The sequence below is a fragment of the Loxodonta africana genome, chromosome 12 (genome assembly GCF_030014295.1).
Source record: "Loxodonta africana isolate mLoxAfr1 chromosome 12, mLoxAfr1.hap2, whole genome shotgun sequence".
Classification (NCBI taxonomy): domain Eukaryota; kingdom Metazoa; phylum Chordata; class Mammalia; order Proboscidea; family Elephantidae; genus Loxodonta; species Loxodonta africana.
This window is the reverse complement of record NC_087353.1, coordinates 105440192-105461234: the sequence shown is the minus strand read 5'-3', so window position 1 is coordinate 105461234 and position 21043 is coordinate 105440192. Positions and strand designations below refer to the sequence as shown.

The window sequence follows — 21043 nt, the reverse complement described above, 5'->3', positions numbered from 1 at the left end:
CACACTCGGCTGCTAACCAGAAGGTTGGAGGTTCGAGTCCACCCAGAGGTGCCTTGGAAGAGAGACCTGGTGGTCTACTTCTAGAAGACCGTGTGGAGCACAGTTCTGCTCTGTCACACGTGTGGTCACCACAAGCAGGAGTCAACAGCAGCCAGTTTGTGATTAATTACCAACACCTGTCCTCCTTTCCAGAGGTAACCCTGAGTTCCTGGTGAATTTCCTTCTGGTCTTTTTTCTGTGTGTGGATATGTACACGTATTTTCAGAACCTGGGTATAAACGTTCGTATCCTGCAGTTTTCCCTGCCTCATATCGTGTGAGCATTTCCTGGGTCATGGAAAATTATCCATGTTTTAATGGCCGTGTGCCGCCCATCACGGGATGTGTCCTTGCAATGCCACCAAGCCCCTGTTGTTAGGTTGTTTCCGGTAACGTTTTTAACATGCAGCCATCCACAGTTCTGAGTCCCTGGGTGGTACGAACAGTTAAGCGCTAGGCTACTAGCTGAAAGGTTGGCAGTTCAAATCCACCCAGAAGCACCTTGAAAGAAAAGCCTGGCCATCTACTTCCAAAAAATTAGCTGTTAAAAAAAAAAAAATTAGCCATTGAAAACCTTCTGGAGCACAGTTCTATTCTGACACACATGGGGCCTCCCTGAGTCAGAGTTGGCTCAACAACACCTGGTTTGTTTGTTGAGGTTTTTTTGGTCCACATTTCAGGTCATGCTTTTGAGCAGATTTGTGGGTTGGAGTCCAGGAAGCAAACCCTTGCCCCAGGCCTCTAGATCTGCTGCTGTTCCATGCCTGGCTTTCTCTACTGTTTGTGTGCCTGCGTAAGAGCCTCCTGGGCCCAGGCCCCATTTGGGGCTTGGCTCACCCCTATCTTGGGTGCCAGGATTAATCAAGCCAAGCTCATGTATGTGCCTTGACGGGGGTCTTCACAAGACCACAGGAAGATGGAGGGGGTGGCAGGTATTAGGATGTTAGGCCTTGGGGGGCAGGTGGGCCTGGGCTGAGGCCTGCCTTCAGCTATCCTGGGTGCTTGGCTGGGTGCCCCCCTCACATCTAGGCCCGCTGCCCATGCCCTGATGGGCTGGCAGGGGGCTAGGGGTGGCTGGGCTTCCAGGCCTGGCTCCTTGTACCACCGCCGCCTCTCCCTGCACCCCCCTGGGCATCAGGCCCCAGGAGGAGGCTTGACCCTGTCCTGGCCCTTGCCCGGGGCCCAGTATGTTGCAGAAGCAGAGGAGAAGCTGCAGCGGGCACGGCTGCTGGTGGAGAGCGTGCGGAAGGAGAAGGTGGACCTGTCCAACCAGCTGGAGGAGGAGAGGAGGTACGTGCTGCCACGGCCCAGGGGAAGGAGAATACAGGTTCAGGAATGGGCAGACCCAGGTTCAAATTCTGCCTCCACCATTTGCTGGCTATGTCAGCCTGGGTAGTGACCTGAGTTTTGTGGGCCTCAGTCTTCTCCTTTTAAAGTGGGAGTGCTGCTCCCCATCTCTCCAGGCTGTTGGGAAGACAGGCAGGTAAAGCATCCCACACGGTGCTCACGATTTTCCTTCTGAAACTCACCACGTGGGACTCACTGTCCTGCCCTGTCCAGCTCATACAGTGAACCGGGAGAGGAGCACCAGGGAGGGGCCCTCGCATTGTGAAGACCAGTACCCCCTCTCCCTTGAGCACCCCTGGGTCAGGCCCGGTGAGGGGAGCTTTCGTGTGTGGCTCGTCTGAACCTCACAGCTCCTGTCCTCGAGCTTCATGCCCATTTCACAGGTCAGGAAACTGAGACTCAGAGAATCAGTCACGTCAGGTGTCAGACCCGTGTTAAATGCTTTACCTTTATCGACTCTTAACCTGCAGTTAGCCCAGGAGGCAGCTGTGATTGCCCCGTGTCACAGGGGAGACTTGCCTGAGGCCACCAGCCAGTTAGTGATTATGATAGTTCTGCCCTGCCACAGGAAACCCTGGTGGCACAGTGGTTGAGTGCTATGGCTGGTAACCAAAAGGTCGGCCGTTTGAATCCACCAGGCGCTCCTTGGAAACTCTATGGGGCAGTTCTACTCTGTCCTATAGGGTCGTTATGAGTCGGAATAGATTCGATGGCAATGGGTTTGGTTTGATTGTTTGGCCCTGCCAAAGTGGCCGGGGGGTTGTGGTTTCATTGTGTGTTTTGGAGGCTGCTCAGGGATGCACCCAGGTAAGCTTCTGGCCAAGAGGAGGAGCAGGAGGGGTTTAATGAAAGCTAAGAAACCCACTAAAAGATGCAGGCATGACCCACAGCCCCAGCCACCCCCCAACCAAAGACAGCAGGTGCCCCTCTGGCCTGCTTGGTCCCGGGGTGACCTGGTGGGACAGAGCAGAGAGCGGTCAGCATGGCGGAGGTTTCCCTTGGCTCAGGAACCTCCCTGTCATCTCCTAGATGACACACAGATTTCTGCATGTGCTTCCCCTCCACCGTGCAGCAGGCCCCTCCCACCCTTAGCCCCCCGCTTGAGTCTGTTTGTTGGGCTTTCAGCCGAGGCATGGGCTCCCAAGCTGTTGTTATGGTCTGACTAGGGGAGAGGAGGGTTTATTTATATCTGCCTGAGACGGTCGTTGGGGCCCACACATCTGGTTCCCGTGGTGACGCGCCTGATGCCAACCAACAAAAACAGGCCTTGAAACAACATGGGAGTTGCGTTTGGGAAGGGCCTGGGTACACGTCCCTGCACGTGCTGTGTGACCTCAGGCAGCTTACTTGCCCTCTCTGAGCCTCCGTTTTCTCATCTGTATCCTGGGAGCTATCAGGAAGCCCCAGCAAGAGCAGCTTTGTGGACTGCGATGTGCAGTGGGCCTGTGGCTCGCCTTGTGGCCAGCAGCCCCAACCCTGTGTGGACAAGTGTATGTCCCTGAGGGAACCCTTTCATCAGGAGCAGCCAGGGAGTGGGGATTGGGACCCTGGCCCCCTCTTTTGGGGCCTGTGGATGAGAGTGGGGTCAACAGAGGAGGAAGCCCACCTTCCGTCCCTCTCTCCTTCCCTCTTTCCTTCCTTCCTTCCTTCACATTCTCCTTCCCTTTTTCCTTCCTCCTTCCCTCCCTCCTCCCCTCCCACCCCAGATTATTCCATGTGCCAACTTCTGTTCCCCACAGTGATGGAAGCAGAGTCATCATTAACTTCACTGTGTTTCCATTTACAGTATCATTTATTCCCCACAATCATCCTGGGGAGGCCAGATGTTGCATTAAACACCCCACGTTAGAGAAGCGGTGGTCTCTGTGGAGAGTGCAGGGTGGGAAGTTGGGAGGTCTGGAAGTTTCCAGGATCCTCTGCCCCCATCAATCAGCCATAGGACTCTGGGCAGGTCCCTGCTCTGCTGGACTTTCCCCTCTGCATGGCTAGGAGCTTGGACTCTGGGCCTAGGATGGCCTGCCTCTCTGCTGTTGTTGATGACTTGGTGAAGCCCACGGCTTTGGGTGAAGCCCCATCAGCCACTTCTTTCCCTCTCCTGCAGGAAGGTGGAGGACCTGCAGTTCCGAGTGGAGGAGGAGTCCATCACCAAGGGAGACCTGGAGGTAACGGTCGAGGCCCTTCCCCCAGACTTGCACGGTAATCCAGGCCCAGCCCATTTGCCATGGGTTCCAGGCAGTAGTGCTGCACCCCCTGGGAGGGGATAAGGAGAAATGTGAATGGTCAAAGGTCACACCCTGGGAGGGGGAGATGGCAGGTCAGGAGAGACTTGGGTGTCAGAAGTGGGATTGGTTCAGTCCCAGGAGCCCCAGAGGGTCCGTGGCTCCTTGTTGGCAGCTGGGTCGGGTACGTGGGGTGCATAGAGGGCAGCAAGGATCCAGGACTAGACATGAGGACATAGGGGCTGGATTCCCCTGCCTCTTCTTGTTGGAAAATAGCCCTAAAGGTGTCCCTTGGGCCATTAGTTTATCTCGGGTTCCTGGGAACATTTTGATTGGAAGTAGCTTTTTGAGTCACAGAATTTATGGATGGGGAAACTGAGGCCCAGAAAGGCAAAAGGACTCACCCAAGTCTTGCGGCAAGCAGTAGGACCAGGACTAGGACCAGGACTTCTGACCCCTGAGCTTAGCTCCTAGGGTTAGCCAGTTGTTATCTCCTTCTCAGTTCTAACCCTGGACAAGCTGGTTGGGATGAGGTTGAGCCTGTCACTGGCCAACGTAACCCACCCTTTTTGAGTGGCGGGACTGGGGACACTCTACCGATTACTGAAGCCCTTAAAGACCCTGCCCCAAGCCCTCCTCACTACACCCTGCAGAGATCTCGGGGCTCGTGAGGCTGCAGTTGGGTAGGCCGATGTCTTCCTCTGTGACCCTCACTGTGTCTTCCTCTGTCATCCTCACTGCTTGCTCTGAGATGACCATGGATGAAGGCTCCTGGGGCCATAGCGGGGGGCAGTGAATTCAGTGCCTCCTGCGCTCTGATCCTGGCCCCGACTGGTCTTGGACAGCCTCTTCCTCTGCCTGGGCCTCAGTTTCCTCATCTGTATAACATGGAGACAACTAGAGCAGTGGTTCTCAAACTTGAGCATTGATCAGCATCCCCTGGGGGGCTTGTGAAAATGCAGGTCTCTGGGCCCCACCCTCAGGATCGGGGCCTGAGAATGTGATGCTAGTGTCTGGGGACCACACTTTGAAGCTTGCTTCACTAGGTTGTTTTCTGAGCTCAAATCGGAAAGTACGATTCCTGACTTTGTGAAAGAGCTGTGTTAAGACCCCACAACTTCCAGTGCCGCACCAGCCAAAGGGTGCATGTGGTCGTCCTGTCCCTGGATGACCCTGGCCGGGATGGGACATGTGTGGTCTACCTGGGTCACTACTGGCTGCTACTCTTGGAGCCGATTTTGGTGCCTAAAAAACGGGTGTCAGGGCACAAGGTGGCTCAGGTGACTGCCGACACCATTTCTAATGTATATGTCCTAGCTGAGAGCGTAAGTCCTGTGGTTACCCTGAGTGGCTGCCCTCCTGCAGGGGCTGGAAGGAGCTTCAGGACAGTGCCCTTCTGATGACAGTCAGCAGGGGCTTTACTGAAAGGCTGCAGGGAACTCTCATAGCCCTCCCCCGGTAGGCAGTTCAAGGGACTGGATCAGGAACCCTCACAGGAGCTGAGCTCATTCTCTTCCTTGCCCAGGGACCTCCTCCTCCCTCTTCTCTTTGACTCCCTCTCAGGCTGTGTGTCTGTCTGTCAGTCTCTCTTGGCACCCACTGCCATCAAGTCAATTCTGACTCATAGCCACCCTATAGGACAGAGTAGAACTGCCCCATAGGGTTTCTAAGGCTGTAAATCTTCACTGAAGCAGACTGCCACGTCGTTCTCCCATGGAGCATCTGGTGGTTTGAACCACCGCCGTTTCGGTTAGCAGCCGAGCGCTAAACCGCTGCACCACTAGAGCTCCTTCTCTTGGCACATCTGCCCCCTTTTCCTGGCCAGCCACCCACCTTTTGCTCGGCCCTACCCCAGCTCTAGGCAGGCCCAGGCTCTATTCTCCACCACCTACCACCTGTTCTCTTGAGAGAATCTGACTGGTCCCAGACTAGCCAGTGGGCAGGCTGGCTTTGGATCAGGTGACCCTCCCCGATCCAATGGCTGTGGCTGGGAGAGTTAGGGGGTGGGACAGAGTGACAGACGCAGCTAATTCAGGCAGAAGGGCACTCAAGTCCATTGTTACTGTTTTTGTTGTACAAAACCAGTTGTGACCCATACTCATGGCAAACAGAAGGCAAATTGACCCCAAGTCACCCTTACCCCCACCCACCTTAAAAGTAAAACGTCAAAGCCAGAACACCTCCTTGACCTCTTGGTCCCTCCAGCGGTCAGTGCATCTCTCTGCTTGTCCTCACAGCAAAGCATCTCAAGAGTTGCTTGCCCTGACTGTTCTCCTCTCCTCACTCCTCCAACTGGGTCAGGTGCTCTGTTCCAGCTTCTCGGCCTCCTTTCGTCTGAGCGTTGGCCTGTCCAAGGGCTCAGTTGCAGCCCTTTTTGCCTCCTGGTCTCCACTCTCCTTGGGTGACAGCTTTCAACCTGTGGCTGGAAACCCTCTTATCAGCCCAGGATCCCCATGTCCTTCTCTCCAGGCACCATCTTCCCTGTGCTCCATGCTGGCGCGTCTTGTCACCTCGGCATCTCCAGCGGGATGAGTGGTAGGCGTCCCACAGGGAGCATGTCCAACAGGTCTCTCCACTAACCCTCAACTCCCTGCCTGGGGCAGTGGTGGCTCAGTGTTAGAATTCTCACCTTCCGTGCAGGAGACCGGGTTCGATTCCTGGCCAGTTCACCTCATGTGCAGCCACCACCCACCTGTCGGGGGGCTTGCGTGTTGCCGTGAAACAGGTTTCAGCAGAGCTTCCGGACTAAGACTAGGAATAAAAGCCTGGTGATCTCTTTCTGAAAATCAGCCAGCAAAAACCCTGTGGATCACAACAGTCTGATCCCGTTGTACACGGGGTCACCATGAGTCAGAGGCTGACTCGACGGCAGCTAACTGCAACAACTCCCAGCCCCCTCACCTAAGATCTTGCCTTTAGGGGCTGTTTTCCCCCCACTGCACCTCATGCACACCCATCACCCATCAGTCAACGGAAGCTCATGTGTTGTCAAGCTCCCTACCTCCCTCTGACATCCCTGCCCCGTCTTTCTCACCTCGGTAACGGACCTCACCACCCACACAGCTGCTCAGGCTCACAGCTAGAATTCATATCTTAAATCCCTCATCCCCCATCCAAAACCCCCTTGACCTTGCCTCCCAAAGCTCCCTCCACTGGTCCTCTTCCGTCCCCACGGCCCCCTGCCTGGCCAGCCCACAGCACTCTCCTTGGGTGGTGGTCCTGGCCCCTCCTCTCCAGCCCTCTCTCACACCCTGGCCCTCTTTGTCCTGCTCCAGGGTGTGACACCCCTCTTTGTTTCTGGAACCCCCAGCTCTGCCCTGCTTCTGAGCTGTTAAACACGCAGCTTTCTCTGCTGACATCACTCGTCTCTGCCCCCAGGACCTGCTTTGTACAGCCAGTTCCTCGGTGTGTTCAGGTCTCTGTTTAAACTTTATTTCTCGGAGAGGCCTTCGCTCGTTCCTGTTTCCCACCCAGCTGCCCTACCCTGGTACTCTGTTCACATTCCAAATGGCAGTCTGAAATTATCCTGACTGTTCATTTGTTGATCGTGCCCCCGACCAGAATATAAGCGCTCTGAGGGCAGGGACCCTGTCTGTCAGAACAGGGTGGGATCCCTGGGTCACCCACTGGGAATAGTTTTATCCTCTTAAACGCCGGGAGCCGTTCTGCATCATGAAAGCTCTGGCTGCTGTCTGCCGCCACCTGGTGGGGACCAAGGACATCAGCACCTGCCTTGGACTTGACAACACAGGGCTTTTGTTGTTTTTTAATCCTGGGGATTTTTGTAGATTAAATAGTACTTCCTTGTTAGCTTTTCATTTGCATGGGAATACCCCTTTTAACGGACAGAACTAGTTTTACGAACCCAGACTCAGCTATTTGTTGAGAACTCACTGGGCATTGCCAAAGGCCGAAGGGCAATTTAGAGAAGTAGCTCCTGGAAGGGGAGAGACCCTTGGGGTTCAAACGGAGAAACTGCTCGACTGCTGACTGGAAGGTTGGAAGTTCAAGTCCACCCAGAGGCTCCTTGGAAGAAAGACCTAGTGATCTACTTCTGAAAAGTCAGCCATTGAAATCCCTGTGGAGCGCAGTCCTACTCTGACACACGCAGTGTTGCCATGACTCGGAATCAGCTGGACGGCGTCGAACACTGTGGGTTTGACACCCAGCCAGCATACCTCATGCCCCAATTAATTAACAGCTAAGCCCTGAGTTACCTGAGAGGTGTCCCAGGGCTGTGGCTCTGCTCTTTACAGGTGGGGTGGACTCTGTGTGGTCAGGGGAGGGAGAAAGCTACAGGCCAAGGGCTAAGTGAGCACTGTAGGATCCGAATTGGGGCAGGGAAATGGGGAGTGCCCCCCGCCTCACGTCAGAAATCTGAAGGTAGTGCAGGGGGAGAAGCTCCAGTCTGGAACCCAGAGGCCTGAGTTCTAGGCCTCGCTCTGTCCTGAAGTTGCTGGGTAATGCTGAGTTCAGGGCTTTCTCTCTCTGGGCGATCCCTCTCACCTGTGAGGTGGGGAGACAGAGACACCCCTTTGAGGAGGCTGGGTTCTAAAGTTAGTGATGAGACATAAATTACATCAGCCCTTACACTGCCCAGGCGCCTTGTCTATGGTTTTGTGAACATTAGCTTCTGGGACCCGAGCGTGACTAGAACAGGAACATGGTGGGCCCCATTCCTTATGCCCCTTGTCTTAGTTCTCTAGTGCCGCTAGGAGAGAAATACCACACGAGGATGGCTTTAACAAACAGAAACCTATCTCCTCACAGTTTAGGAGGCTAGAAGTTCAAATTCAGGGCTCCAGCTCTAGGGGAAGGCTCTTCTCCCTGTCAGCTCTGGAGGAAGGTCCTTGTCTCTCTGAGCTTCGGCTCCTGGGTGATCTTCATGTGGCCGGACAGCTCTCTTCCCCTTCTCTGCTGCTCACTTGCTCGCTTAATCTCTTTTATATCTTGAATGAGATTGACTTAACACACACCCTACCCTGATACTGTCTCACTAACGTAACAAAGAAAACCCATTCCCAGATGGGCTTATGACCACAGATAGGGGTTAAAATTTGCTACACATATTTTTTGGGGACACAATTCAATCCATAACACCCCTTGAGCAGGATGGAAGGCCAAACTATCCACCCCATCTAAAATCTAGCCTTTAGGGACTGTGTTTCCCCTAAGACTATGGGTTCATTTCCCAGCCCATGCACCTCATGCACGCACAGCGACTGCTCGTCTGTCAGTGGAGACCCTCACGTTACTACGATGCTGATGGTTTCAGTGGATCTTCCAGATTAAGACTAGAAAGAAAGGCCTGGCGATCTGCTCCGAAAATCAGCCAGTGAAAACCCTGTGGTCCACAAAGGTCCGATCCTGTTGTGCGTGGAGTGGCCATGAATTGAGGGTGACTCAGCAGCAGCTGACGGCAGCAGGGAGCACCTGCAGCACCTGCACTGGTGCCCCTGTGCCCTGGCAGAGACCCCTGCCCACAGACCTACCAGCTGCCAGGAGGCTAGAAGTTCAGAAAGTGGTAGGGAGGGGCCCTCATTTGCCCCTGGCTTTGGGGGTATCAGATAAACATGCCTTTGCAATTAGGAACCTGGAGGTCTCTTCTTGCCCACGGGGCCGTCGGGGTGATACTTATGGTCATACTCCCTTAGGGGAGGGGTCTGGCAGAGCTGCTCTGCCCACCATCAGGGAGGCCGCGTTTGGAGGGGAGGAACCTTGTCCCTTGTGTGTGTGGGATTGAGGCACACATTTAATCAGCCTGGAATTTTCTGAAAGAGACCACGTGTGGCTGCTTGTTCGCACTGGGGCATGCTGCCCTCCTCAGAGAGTACCTTTTTGTTGTTCCTTTAAGAGAATCTGCAGAGTAAGATCACAGGCCAGAGGGCACACACATCTCTATAGTTCTTTATGTCTTATCAGAATATTTCTCAAATGGACGGGACTGGTTTATAACATCAGCAACAGCTGAGTTTACCAATGTCACCTCCCCTGTTGTGGGCTTTTTTAGTATTTTTGCACATACATGCTGTTTTACCAAGCCTGCCTCTTCTCAGAACTGCCCTAGAAATTTGCTGTGGCCTTGTTTCTCCTGGAAACCCTGGTGGTGTAGTAGTTCAGTGCTATGGCTGCTAACCAAAAGTTGGCAGTTCGAATGCGCCAGGTGCTCCTTGGAAACCCTGTCGGGCAGTTCTCCTCTGTCCTGTAGGGTCGCTGTGAGTCAGAATTGACTCAGCGGCAATGGGTTTGGTTTGGTTTTTTTGTCCATTTGCTCCTCCTGGATAGTCACGGGGTAGCAGGAGGGCCAGGCCCTCTCTCACTCCTCCCTAAGATGAACAGGGTCTCTGTACCCTGGGTGCCCGGAGCGGCCCTCGCTGCTGGCTTCTGGAGTCTATTGTGGGAAATCCAAAGGCCAGTCTGAGAATGTTGGGCTTTGTTGGTGTATGAAGTGGGTGTTGTGAAGCTGGGACAAAGTGCTTTTGTGCTTTCTGGGGACCCAGGGGTTGAGCACCAATGGGGCTGGGCTGTAACGGGTCTGCAGGAGGCCCAGCCTGGCCACCACCAACGAGGCCGAGCCGGGTGGTAGGGACATGCCCTGGCCTAAGGACTTAGCATGGTGGGGGTATACTTTTGAAACCCCTTTCACTCGGTTCTTCTGCCTTCCGCTCTGGGAACCCTGAGGTCATTTATTCATTCATCAAAAGATGCCTCAGGCTTCCTGTGTTCAGGGGCTTAGGCCTCTAGCGAGTAACAGCAGCAGGCCACCCATGGGGAAGGGGAAAAGTTGGGGGCTCCGCCCAGGGAGCCAGCAGTGGGAGCTGTGAGAGAGGGGCTGCCTAGGTGTGACAGGAATGTGGTGCCCACTGCCACCCTCCTCTGCCCTTAAGCCCAGCCAGGACGCAGTGAGACCTCCTCTCTCTCCCTGAGCCACTTCGATTCTTTTCATGTTCACCTGCTCTCCTTGTCTTGTTCATAGAAGATGACGCCTCCTCTCTGTCTCTCTCTCTCTCTCTTTCCGGCTTCCTCTCCCCTGTGCCCCCTCCCGCTCCCCCCACCCCTGCCCCGGGTGGACCAGACCCAGACGCAGCTGGAGCACGCCCGCATTGGGGAGCTGGAGCAGAGCCTGCTACTGGAGAAGGCGCAGGCCGAGCGGCTCCTCAGGGAGTTAGCGGACAACAGGGTAACGCCCCGCCACCCGGCCACCTTTGCCCTGCCTGCCCCCTTTCGGCTTCCTGGTTTTAGTACTTACTCTCTGTCTTCGGCAGCGACCATCCTGGTTTTTCTTTTGCACCCCCGTCTAGTGGGGAACATGCTTCTGCTCCATTGCCCACAGATGCTTGCTGGTAGGGAGAGGCCCTTGTTCCCGGGGGCTGTGCTCCCCAGCCCGTGGGTCCACTGGCTGAGAATGGCCTGTGGTATATTAATGATTTAAATAAATGTTTTTGATAGTTTTAACCACAGTATTGAAAATGTTTCATTTTATGGGATTCGTTTAGTGTTGATGGCACATCTTCGGAAACCCTGGTGGTGCAGTGGTTAAGTGCTAAGGCTGCTAACCAAAGGGCCGGCAGTTCAGATCTGCCAGGCGCTCCTTGGAAACTCTATGGGGCAGTTCTACTCTGTCCTGTAGGGTCGCTATGAGTCAGAATCGACTCGATGGCACTGGGTTTGGTTTTGGGTTTTGGTCTTATCTAAATTTATGTTTTCTTCTCCTCCTGTGCACCCCCCCCCATGCATTGCCATGACAAGGGTTTGTCGTGCTCAGAGATCGGGGGCCTCTTGGGAGTGTACTGTCCCTTATGTGGGTAGGCAGAGACAGCATGCCCCACTTCTAGCTCAGGAGGCTGGGGAAGGATGTGAGGCCAGAAGACAGTGGGTCCAGGTGCCTCTAGTCCAGGGGTCTGAAATGCAGGTAACAAGAGGGGACAGCCTGAAGGCCCTGGGCTGGGGAGGTAGCGAGGGGAGTGTCCCTAGGAGCCGGGACCCTGCGGCAGCCCCAGGTCTGGCTGTTGCGGTCCAGTGGGCCCCAGGCCAGGGAAGACTGCGTGTTCCAGCCAGTGCTTCACACCACCAAGCTGCCCAATGGCCAGTGCGCAGTGGCTGAGAAAACAGGTTTCAGCCCGCGTGTGGTGTGGAGGGAGTTGCGGTCGGTTTCTGCACATCGGCTTCAGCAGCCAAGGGCACACGTGGGTGGTAGGGCCACACGGGGTCTGTTTGCACAAGCTGGCCAGTGCCCAGCAACTGCGTGTGCTTGGGCAGTGTGCACGTGTGTGCACAGAGGCCTGTGTGCAGAAACTGACCTGTCACCATTGATGGCTGGAGCCCTCCAAACACAGAGACATCACCTGATTAAAACAACAAAAACAGCTTTATTGAAAAACAACTTCAGAAGCAATTTTTTTTAAGTTCGTAAAGAATTTTACATGCTTAAATATGCTGTCTCCAAGTCCATGGCCATAGATGCGGTCAGGGTGGGCTTTGGAGAGCAGAGCCTCTGGTCCCAGAGTTTCTCAGCAAGGAACGGCTCTGGGAGGGTCCAGTTTGTTCTGCTTCAGGCATCAAACCGGAGCCTTCTTTGGCCAGTGGCCACCCTCATCAGAGAACCCCTGTGACTCAGCCCCTTCCAGCTGTGGACCTTTCTAGATGCAAACTCCACTCTGTCATCGCTGCTCTTTAAAAATCACATTAGCACATCAAAGAGGTAGCTTCTTTGAACCACCAGTTTGTCCCAGGTCACATAGAGCAGTGGGGATGCTCCCGGAGCCATTGGGCTGCATGCTGGGGGAGTCTTTCGAGAAGTGGTGGTGGGTCAGGCCTCTGAGTCAGGTGGCATTCAGGTAGGGGCAGGGCTGCCCTTCCCTTCCCACCAGACCCTCCTGCCTGTCCCATCCCGCTCACCCTCAGGAGCTGCTGACCCATGTGTTTCCCTCTCTCTCTGGTAGTTGACAACGGTGGCCGAGAAGTCACGGGTGCTGCAGCTGGAGGAGGAGCTGAGCCTGCGGCGTGGTGAGATCGAGGAGCTGCAGCAGTGCCTCCTGCACTCAGGCCCACCGCCAGCCGACCACCCCGAGGCCGCTGAGACCCTGAGGCTGCGCGAACGGCTGCTGTCAGCCAGCCAGGAGCACCAGCGGGAGAGCGGGGCGCTGCGGGACAAATACGAGAAGGCACTCAAGACCTACCAGGCGGAGGTGGAGAAGCTGCGGGCAGCCAACGAGAAGTATGCGCAGGAGGTGGCGGACCTCAAGGACAAGGTCCAGCAGGCCACCAGCGAGAACATGGGGCTCATGGACAACTGGAAGTCCAAGCTGGACTCGCTGGCCTCCGACCACCAGAAGTCCCTGGAGGACCTCAAGGCCACCCTGAACTCAGGCCCGGGCGCCCAGCAGAAGGAGATTGGGGAGCTGAAGGCTGTAATGGAGGGCGTCAAGATGGAGCACCAGCTGGAGCTGGGCAACCTGCGGGCAAAGCATGACCTCGAGACGGCCATGCACGTGAAGGAGAAGGAGGGCCTGCGGCAGAAGCTGCAAGAGGCCCAGGAGGAGCTGGCCGGGGTCCAGCAGCACTGGCGGGCCCAGCTGGAGCTGCAGGCTGGCCAGCACCGGCGGGAGCTGCAGGCGGCCCAGGACCAGCGCCGTGACGCCGAGCTGCGGGTGCACGAGCTGGAGAAGCTGGATGTAGAGTACCGCGGCCAGGCACAGGCCATCGAGTACCTCAAGGAGCAGATCTCCCTGGCCGAGAAGAAGATGCTGGACTACGAGGGGCTGCAGCGGTCGGAGGCCCAGAGCAGGCTGGAGGCTGAACGGCTACGGGAGAAGCTCTTGGTTGCTGAAAACAGACTGCAGGCAGTGGAGTCCGTGTGCTCGTCCCAGCACGCTCATGTAGGCGTGGCCTCCGGCCGGGCTGTGCACCCCCTGGTGGGTGGGAGGGGCTTTGGGGGTCCCTGGCATCTGTTGGCCTGTGTTCTCCAGCCCAGGGAGAATTCTTACCCCAGGAGGATGCCCATGGGGGACTGGGGCACCTGGCTTAGAGGGGGAGCCCTTCTCCCCCCGTCGGGAGGAAGCTGGCCCGGGTAGGACCCGGGGGGTACCCATAGTGGTCTGAGCTGACTTGGCTGGGTCCTCTCAGGCCAGGCCTGGAGAGACTGGCTTCCTCTCAGTCCTCAGGCAGCCCCCTGATTCACCCAGATGTGGTCTACTGTGCCAACACTGGGCCCTCCAAGTTACCAGTCTCCCTCCCAGTACCCATGACCTCGGGCACTGGGCTGTGGGGCTGGCACAGATGTGGGGGGCAAGCCCTGCCCATCTGGGGCCCCGGGTGCCCATCTCCAACATGCGTGCTGACGCAGGGCATCTGAGAGTAGCCCTCTTTCTGCAGTCCCACTGAGACTTGACTACAGTCAAACAGCTACCTCCCAGAACTGGGGTCCCCAGAGCTGGGGTCTAGAAGACTAGAGGGGCATGGCCCTAGAGAGGCCACTGCCGCCCATATCGGTTTTGCTCCAAATGTAGAAATCCTTCCCCCTTCACCTGACCCTGACCCTCCCGGGACCGTGGGAGGTGGGCTGCCCCCAGCAGTGAGGGCCGGAAGGGCCTTCTGAGTGCCTCTGAGCACCACGTCCTGTGCCAGGCCTGGCGTCTGCTGGACACACGTTACCCCACTAACCTTAACTCCCGGCCTGGCGTCCGCTGGACACACGTTACCCCATTAACCTTAACTCCTGGCCTGGCGTCCTCTGGACACACGTTACCCTGTTGACCTTAACTCCGTTGAGCTGGAGACTCCTCGGCAAAATGAAATCCTCTGAGGGGATAGCTCCCAGCATGGTTACCGCCTTTATAAAAGGACTCCCCAGGGTTTCTGGATTTCCAGCTCCCCAAACCCAAAAAGACCAAACCCACTGCTGTCGAGCTGATTCCGACTCATAGAGACCCTATAGGACAGAGTAGAACTGCCCCATAGAGTTTCCAAAGAGCACCTGGCGGATTCGAATGGCCGACCCTTTGGTTAGCAGCCGTAGCACTTAACCACTACACCACCAGGGTTTCCCTTCCAGCTCCCCAGGCACACTGAAACCAGAACTGAGCATCAAGTAGTACCTTTTCAGAAGTTCCGAGTACAGGGTGCCTTTTTACTGTCGTCTGTGCAGCCTGAGATCCCCCCTGCTGTGGCCCCGTGCCCTTTGAGCCAGGGAGGGATGGATGGGTTTTTAGCAAGATCCCCGGGAGAGGAAGAGACGAGGGTCACCGAGGTCCACGGGGGCCTGAGGGGCTCCTGGGGATGGAGGAGGCAGGGCCAGGCTATGTCCTCATGGGTCTGAGGGGTGCTGAGGTGGGGCAGGCGGAGCCGAGCCGAGCCTGGGGCCAGACCTGGGTTCCCTGATTGTGGGAGGTTTTGTGTTGCTGTGGCTCCGCAGAGCGTGGGGGACGGGGGCCTGGGGACTGGCCCCTCAGTCAGGCGCTCTGGGCCGAGAATTAGGAAGCATATCACCTGTTAATCCACACATACTGGGACTTAGGCCTGAGCCCACGTGCCTCCCAGATTCAGTGGCTTAGGACCAGGGACAGTTGGATTTTTGGTTTCGTGTACTAAGTATGGGGATTTTTTTTTTAAGGATATGTCTAGTTCAGAGCCTCATCCTTACTGCTGTGCGTATAAATACAGATCGAGGCAGTTTAGTTGCTCGCAGCTTACTGAGACTAAAATGGAGCTTGGGGATGCATGAGTAGAAGTATGAGGAACAGGACGGTGGAGGTGACTGCCTTCTTGGCTCTGTGCTGCCCTGATCCCACGGGGTTAGACTCTGGCAAACTCTACAGGCTGAGAGGACAACCAGCTCGAGCAGGGAAGCGGGGCACTTCTGCCGAGCAGCACTGGGGAGTCTCTTGGTTGTCTTGGCTTTCCTTAAGGTGGTGTTTGCCCTGGCAGTCAGTATCTGTTACGTGGATGGGAAGCCGAGGCTGGGAGATGGTGCCTCCCAGGTCAAACTTGGAAGTATCCCGGGGAAAGATACTGCTGGACACAGTAAACTCTTTCAACAAAGGAGGGGCAGGAGGTATTCCCACAGAAGCTGCACAAGCAGCCTTCAGGGAAGCTGGAAGCAGAGGAGTCCTCTGTTGTCTGTGGTTGGGGGACTGCAGGCCCCTTTTGGGGGGGTGTACACTGTAGGTGTGCTTCCTGGGCTGGCTGGAACCCCTCTCCAAGGCTGGGCAGAGAGGAGGTGAGCTTGCCACTCACAGGGCCTCTTCTTTCAGATGATTGAGTCCAGCGACATTTCAGAGGAGAAGATCAGGATGAAGGAGACTGTGGACGGTGAGTGAGCACTGCGCCCGGGGACCCTACCCTTTGGGGAAGGGCTGCTGTGTCTACCTCCAGGGTGGGTGTTTGCATCATCTGCCGTTTGGTAAGGGCCACCTGTTGTCGCTGCTCACTCGTCCCAGAGAAGCCAGGTAAGGAGGATAACAGCTCACCTATACTGAGTGCCAGGCCTTGTGCTAAGTACACTATTACTTGTTTGGTTTTAACTTTATTTTTTAAAACAGGCGTAAACTTTGAATGGCTTGAAGGGTATACGGTGAACAGTCCCCTCTCCTCAGGTTTCCTTCCCGGAAGGGGTAGTGTTACCCATTTCGTTGTTCTCTTCCCAGAGATACTTTTTGCATGGACAAGCAAATAGGGAACGTACTGGTCCGCACCTCAGTTTTTTCCATTGACTAGTAATACAGCTTACCGACCGTTCCATATCAGTGCATTCTTGTATATGGCTGCAGAATTTTCATCGTGTACTTAGCCAGTTTCCTACTGATGGGTAGTTAGGTTGTTTCTAGTCTTTGTCTGTTACCTTGTCTTCCATCAAGCTCAGGGAAGGCGTGGTGGTCCAGCGGTAGAATCCTCGCCTTCCACGCGGGAGACCCAGGTTCAGCTCCTGGCCATTGTACCTCATGCACAGCCATTTCCCGTCTGTTAGTGGGGACTTGTATGTTGCCGTGATGCTGAGCAGGTTTCAGCGGAGCTTCCAGACTAAGGTGAACTAGGAAGAAAGGCCTGGTGATCTTTCAAAAGATCAGCCGGTGGAAACCCTGTGGATCACAACAGTTCAGTCCCTTTGCACGTTGGATCGCCGTGAGGCGGGCTCACTGCACAGCAGCTGGCCGTAGCAACCACTGAGCTAAACCAGTGTCACCTCCCACCAGCAGGGACTGAAAATGTATTTCCCCACAAACCTTGCGAACAAAATGTTTCATCAAACTTTGTCATCTTTGCCAATCTGAAATGTAAAATGTGTTAACCTGGTATGGCTTTCCTTGGCCTTTCTCTTAACTCTGAAGCTTGGACATTCTATTTTCTACTCACATCCTGTACCCATTTTTTTTTTTTCAGTTGGGTTACTGATCTTTTTGTTGATTTTTGGGAGCTCTTTATATATGACATTGCAAACATTTTTCCACGTGTCTGATTTATATTTTGACTTTTCTTATGGTGGGATTTGCCATGCAGATTTTTTTTTTAAATCAATTTTTTCTTTTTTGGATTCTGGGTTTATTATTTTTAAAATTATTTATTCTAGTACTTTTCAAGTTTCTTTTCTGTGTTTAAATCCCTGATCCACCTAGAATTCATCTTCTGTAAGGTGTGAGATAAGGACCCATTTTCATTTTTTCCCAAATGAGTACCTACTATCTCGATACCATTTCTGAAGAACTCAATTTCTCCCCCGCTGATGTGAAATACCAACTTTGTCTTTAAATTCCTTAAGTAATTCACTCTGTTTCTGAACTTTCTATTCCATTCCACTGATCTGTCAGTTCATCTGCCAATTCTATGATGTTTTAATTATTCAAGCTTCATTTACGTTTTAATTACTGGCTGGACAGTCCTTTCTCCTTTTTAAAAAGTCTCTTATTTTTTATTATGATTTTTATTCTTTATGAACTTGATGTTGTCATTCTTTTTTTTTTTTTTTTTTAGATTGAAAAGGTAATCCCTACATAGGATAAAACATTAGGTCCACGGAGGTCTCCTGCATTGGCCCCAGACTCAGTTCTTCTTTCTAGAGACAAGTACTCAGAAGTTTCCTGGGAATCCTTCCACGTGTTTTTTTGATGGCCCTTTTTGCACTGAAATAGTTCCAGTGTTGAGAACACATGGTACTGAGTCGTTGCGCTGGATTACAACCTAAATTCCAATCTTAGCCTGATATTCTCCCCTAGGTAGCCTGTGCCCCAATGGATCCCACACTGAAATTTGTTACTGCGTTTAATCAAACCCAATATTTAAAAGTTCTCCAATGATGGAAGATTACAGTTTTATTGCAGCAGAAAGGGTACAAATGACGGGACACGTAGGGCAGGGTCTGGGAGGGCTCCCAGCCTGGAGCTTCCATGTCCCAAAAAGGGACCCACTGCCCTCCCACATGCATCCACGTCAGTCACCAACCAGGAAGCTCCTTGGCTATTTGCTCGTTTGTGTTGCCAGGCGATTTTAGAATCAGCTTATCTGGTTCCACAAAAAAGTCAAAATCTTGTTTGCATTTTTATTGGTGTATATTAAGTTTATAAATTAACTCAGGGAGCATTAACACGTTTCTGTGGTGAGTTTTCTTGCTGAACATGTCCAGACTTTACCTTGTCCTGTGGCTGTTAGGAGGCTGTGCAGTGTGGAATACACATGACCAGGTGACACGGGCACCATCTTTGTCCCCACTTTTCACGAGGAAACTAAGGCTCTGAGAGTTAAGTTGCCCAGGACAACCTGATATTGAATCCTCCTCTTCAGGGTGTGTTACCCAGAGAGACCGCTGGAGTAAGCGTGACCCGTTTTATGGTTCCTGAGGAAGGGTACAGCCTTGCTCCATGGCCTGCAGAGTTGGCTCGAGAGCATTGATGGCCCTTTGTCTCTCTCCTCTTCCCTCAGGCCTGCAGGACAAGCTGAACAAGAGGGACAAAGAAGTGACAGCCTTGACGTCCCAGACCGAGATGCTCAGGGCCCAAGTAAGTGGTAAGTCTCCCTCCCACAGGGGAGATGCAGAGGGCTTCCAGTGGGGCCGTGCTGGGTGCAGCATGCCGTGGAGCCTGGCACCTGGGCCTCCACCTGGGCAGCAGCGAGTGGGAGAGAAGGGCCACACACTGTCCATGATCTAACCTGGGGCTCCAGCTGTGTCCCTCCCCAGTCAGCTCTGCACTCCGAAACCCCATCACAGCTTGAAATTGTGAACCATAGGTTTCCCATCGGCCACTTTGGTAACAGAGTATTTGCCCCCAAGCCTGGGAAGAAACACCAGGGTTTCAGAATTTGGGCGAGGCTGCTGGCTGGGGAAATAAGGGCAGAGGGGGCACCTGGGGAGAGGCTGGGGACCCGGAATCTGGCATAAACTGGCCCTGCTTCTTGTCCACCAGAATGAGATGAGATGGCCCCCACCCTGGGAAGAGGCTCCCACCCCCTTCTACCCAGTTCCCATGACATTCATGTGGCATAATTGGTCCTGACAAAGGCCAGTCGGCCTCAGGCTTCTCTGTGGCCAAGGTGAAGATGCAGCCTTCCCGTGTCAAGGCAGCAGTGCCCACACCTCTCTCCCCACTTGGCAAGGGCTGACTGTGTCCCCCATCTAGAGGGCCCGGGGGGTTAGGTGTGCTGTTTGTAGCTGTTCTCTCGGACCCCTTGCTGCCTGCCTCTTAAGGACTGGAGAAATTCACAGTGTTTTTAAAACTACTCAGTGGAGTGTATCACTGTATCACTGTCACCCCGGGAAGACCTGCTCCCTGGCCCAGGCCTTGGCCACTGGGTGGAGCAGATTCTCACACCCTCCCTACCCTCGCCCTCCTTCCCTGTGCCAACTGCAGCACTGGAGAGCAGGTGCAGGTCGGGGGAGAAGAAGGTGGACAACCTGCTGAAGGAGAAGCGGCGCCTGGAGGCCGAGCTGGAGGCCGTGTCCCGGAAGACCCACGATGCCTCGGGCCAGCTGGTAGTCATCAGCCAGGAGCTGCTCCGGAAGGAGCGGTGAGTCGTAGGCTGTGCAGTCAGAATGAGCAGCCCACCACCCGGCCAGGGCCTTCTGGCTCTGACCCTTGCTGCACCCATCAGCCAGTCTTCCCCAAAGGCAGGAGGGATGTCACCTGTGATCGCCTCTCAGCTCAGATGAAGCCTCAGGGTCCTCCTCAACCCAGTTCTCCAGGCAGAGCTTTAGGGAAGATCAGTGCTCTCAAACTTTCTGGTCTCGAGGACCCCTTTAAACTCTTAAACATTGAGGATCTTGTGTATTACAAATTAAAACCAAGGAATTTAAAAATTCTTATTAATTCACTTAAAAGTAGCAATAATAAGTCAGTTGTGTGTAACATAAATAACATGCTTTTTATAAAAAATAACTTTTCCAGAACAAAAATGTTTTTGTGAGAAGAACGGCGTTGTTATACATTTTTGCAGTTTTCTTTAATGTTGGTTTTAGTAGAAGACAGCTGGGCCTTATATCTTTTGCATCCATCCTTTACAGTTGGCTGTCGTGGTTGAAGTGTGTTATCAAAATATGACCATACGTAGTTGGAAAAGGGAGGAGATTTGATATCCTTTTCAGATTACGATTATGTCATATAAAAAAAAAAAAAAACAGAACCCGTTGCCGCCGAGTTGATTCCGACTCAGTGATCCTATAGGACAGAGTAGAACTGCCCCATATAGTCTCTGGAAAGATCTATTGTGCACTCATGAGAAATAGCAATGAAAATAACTTACTTAGTATTTTGAAAATAGCTTTGACCCCTGGGTCCCTTGAAAAGGTTTTAGGGAACCTCCCAGAGGGTTCCCCAGACCACACTTTGAGACCCACTAGGTTAGCTAGTTTATAGCTATGTTTTGTGTAACTCATATAAGGCTTAAGAAAAACCAGCCTAGCATTAAAAAATAAGATCTCATAAAATCTAGATTTCTGCAGATTCCCTTAAAAACTTGGGAAGTTCAGCAACACTGGGCTAGCTTCCCACATGTCGCCAACCAGCCGTTGTGGGGGCGTGCCTGCCCCCTTTGCATGGAACACGGGCCCCAGGGTCTCTGCCCTCAGCCTTCACTGTTGTTCTCACATCAGTTCACAGACTTCATTCCCACCCCATAGGCATTTGAGCGTCTGCCCCTGAGGTGGAGGAATCTCTCTGGGGCACAGGCCTCTTATTGTAAAGGAAATGCTGGCTCATCCTCCGCTGTAAACCTGATGAACAAATCGAGAGCTTCTCTGCTACATTTGCTTCACATCGAGCGCCCCTCAGAGAACACGTCTCTGCCCCAGGAGGGCCACGCTGGAGTTGGGAAGTTAAACAGACGCCACGGGTACCCTGGGAATAGTTCCCGAGCACACCATCCTCTATAGAAGGAGCCTGTGTCTCCCCAGCAGACAGACCTCTGGCTCCAGGCTGTCCTGCTCCCCACCCTCCACATCCAAATCCCGTGTTCATC

General features: G+C 53.9%; 1 protein-coding gene across 7 annotated transcripts in view; it reads left to right on the top strand.

The window, feature by feature from the left end:
- CLIP2 (CAP-Gly domain containing linker protein 2) overlaps positions 1-21043 on the top strand; it is a 73298-nt gene that overhangs the window by 44019 nt on the left and 8236 nt on the right. For 4 of the 7 annotated variants that reach the window (XM_023556020.2, XM_064296104.1, XM_023556019.2 and 1 more), the window contains exons 7-13: positions 1225-1328; positions 3487-3547; positions 10680-10784; positions 12547-13482; positions 15856-15913; positions 18515-18598; positions 19441-19597. In XM_023556020.2, coding sequence (XP_023411788.1) covers positions 1225-1328; positions 3487-3547; positions 10680-10784; positions 12547-13482; positions 15856-15913; positions 18515-18598; positions 19441-19597 — 1505 coding nt within the window. Of the gene's footprint in view, positions 1-1224; positions 1329-3486; positions 3548-10679; positions 10785-12546; positions 13483-15855; positions 15914-18514; positions 18599-19440; positions 19598-20705; positions 20823-21043 lie in introns of those variants that run through there. The other 3 variants (XM_023556023.2, XM_023556024.2, XM_064296105.1) reach the window with 3 other exon arrangements.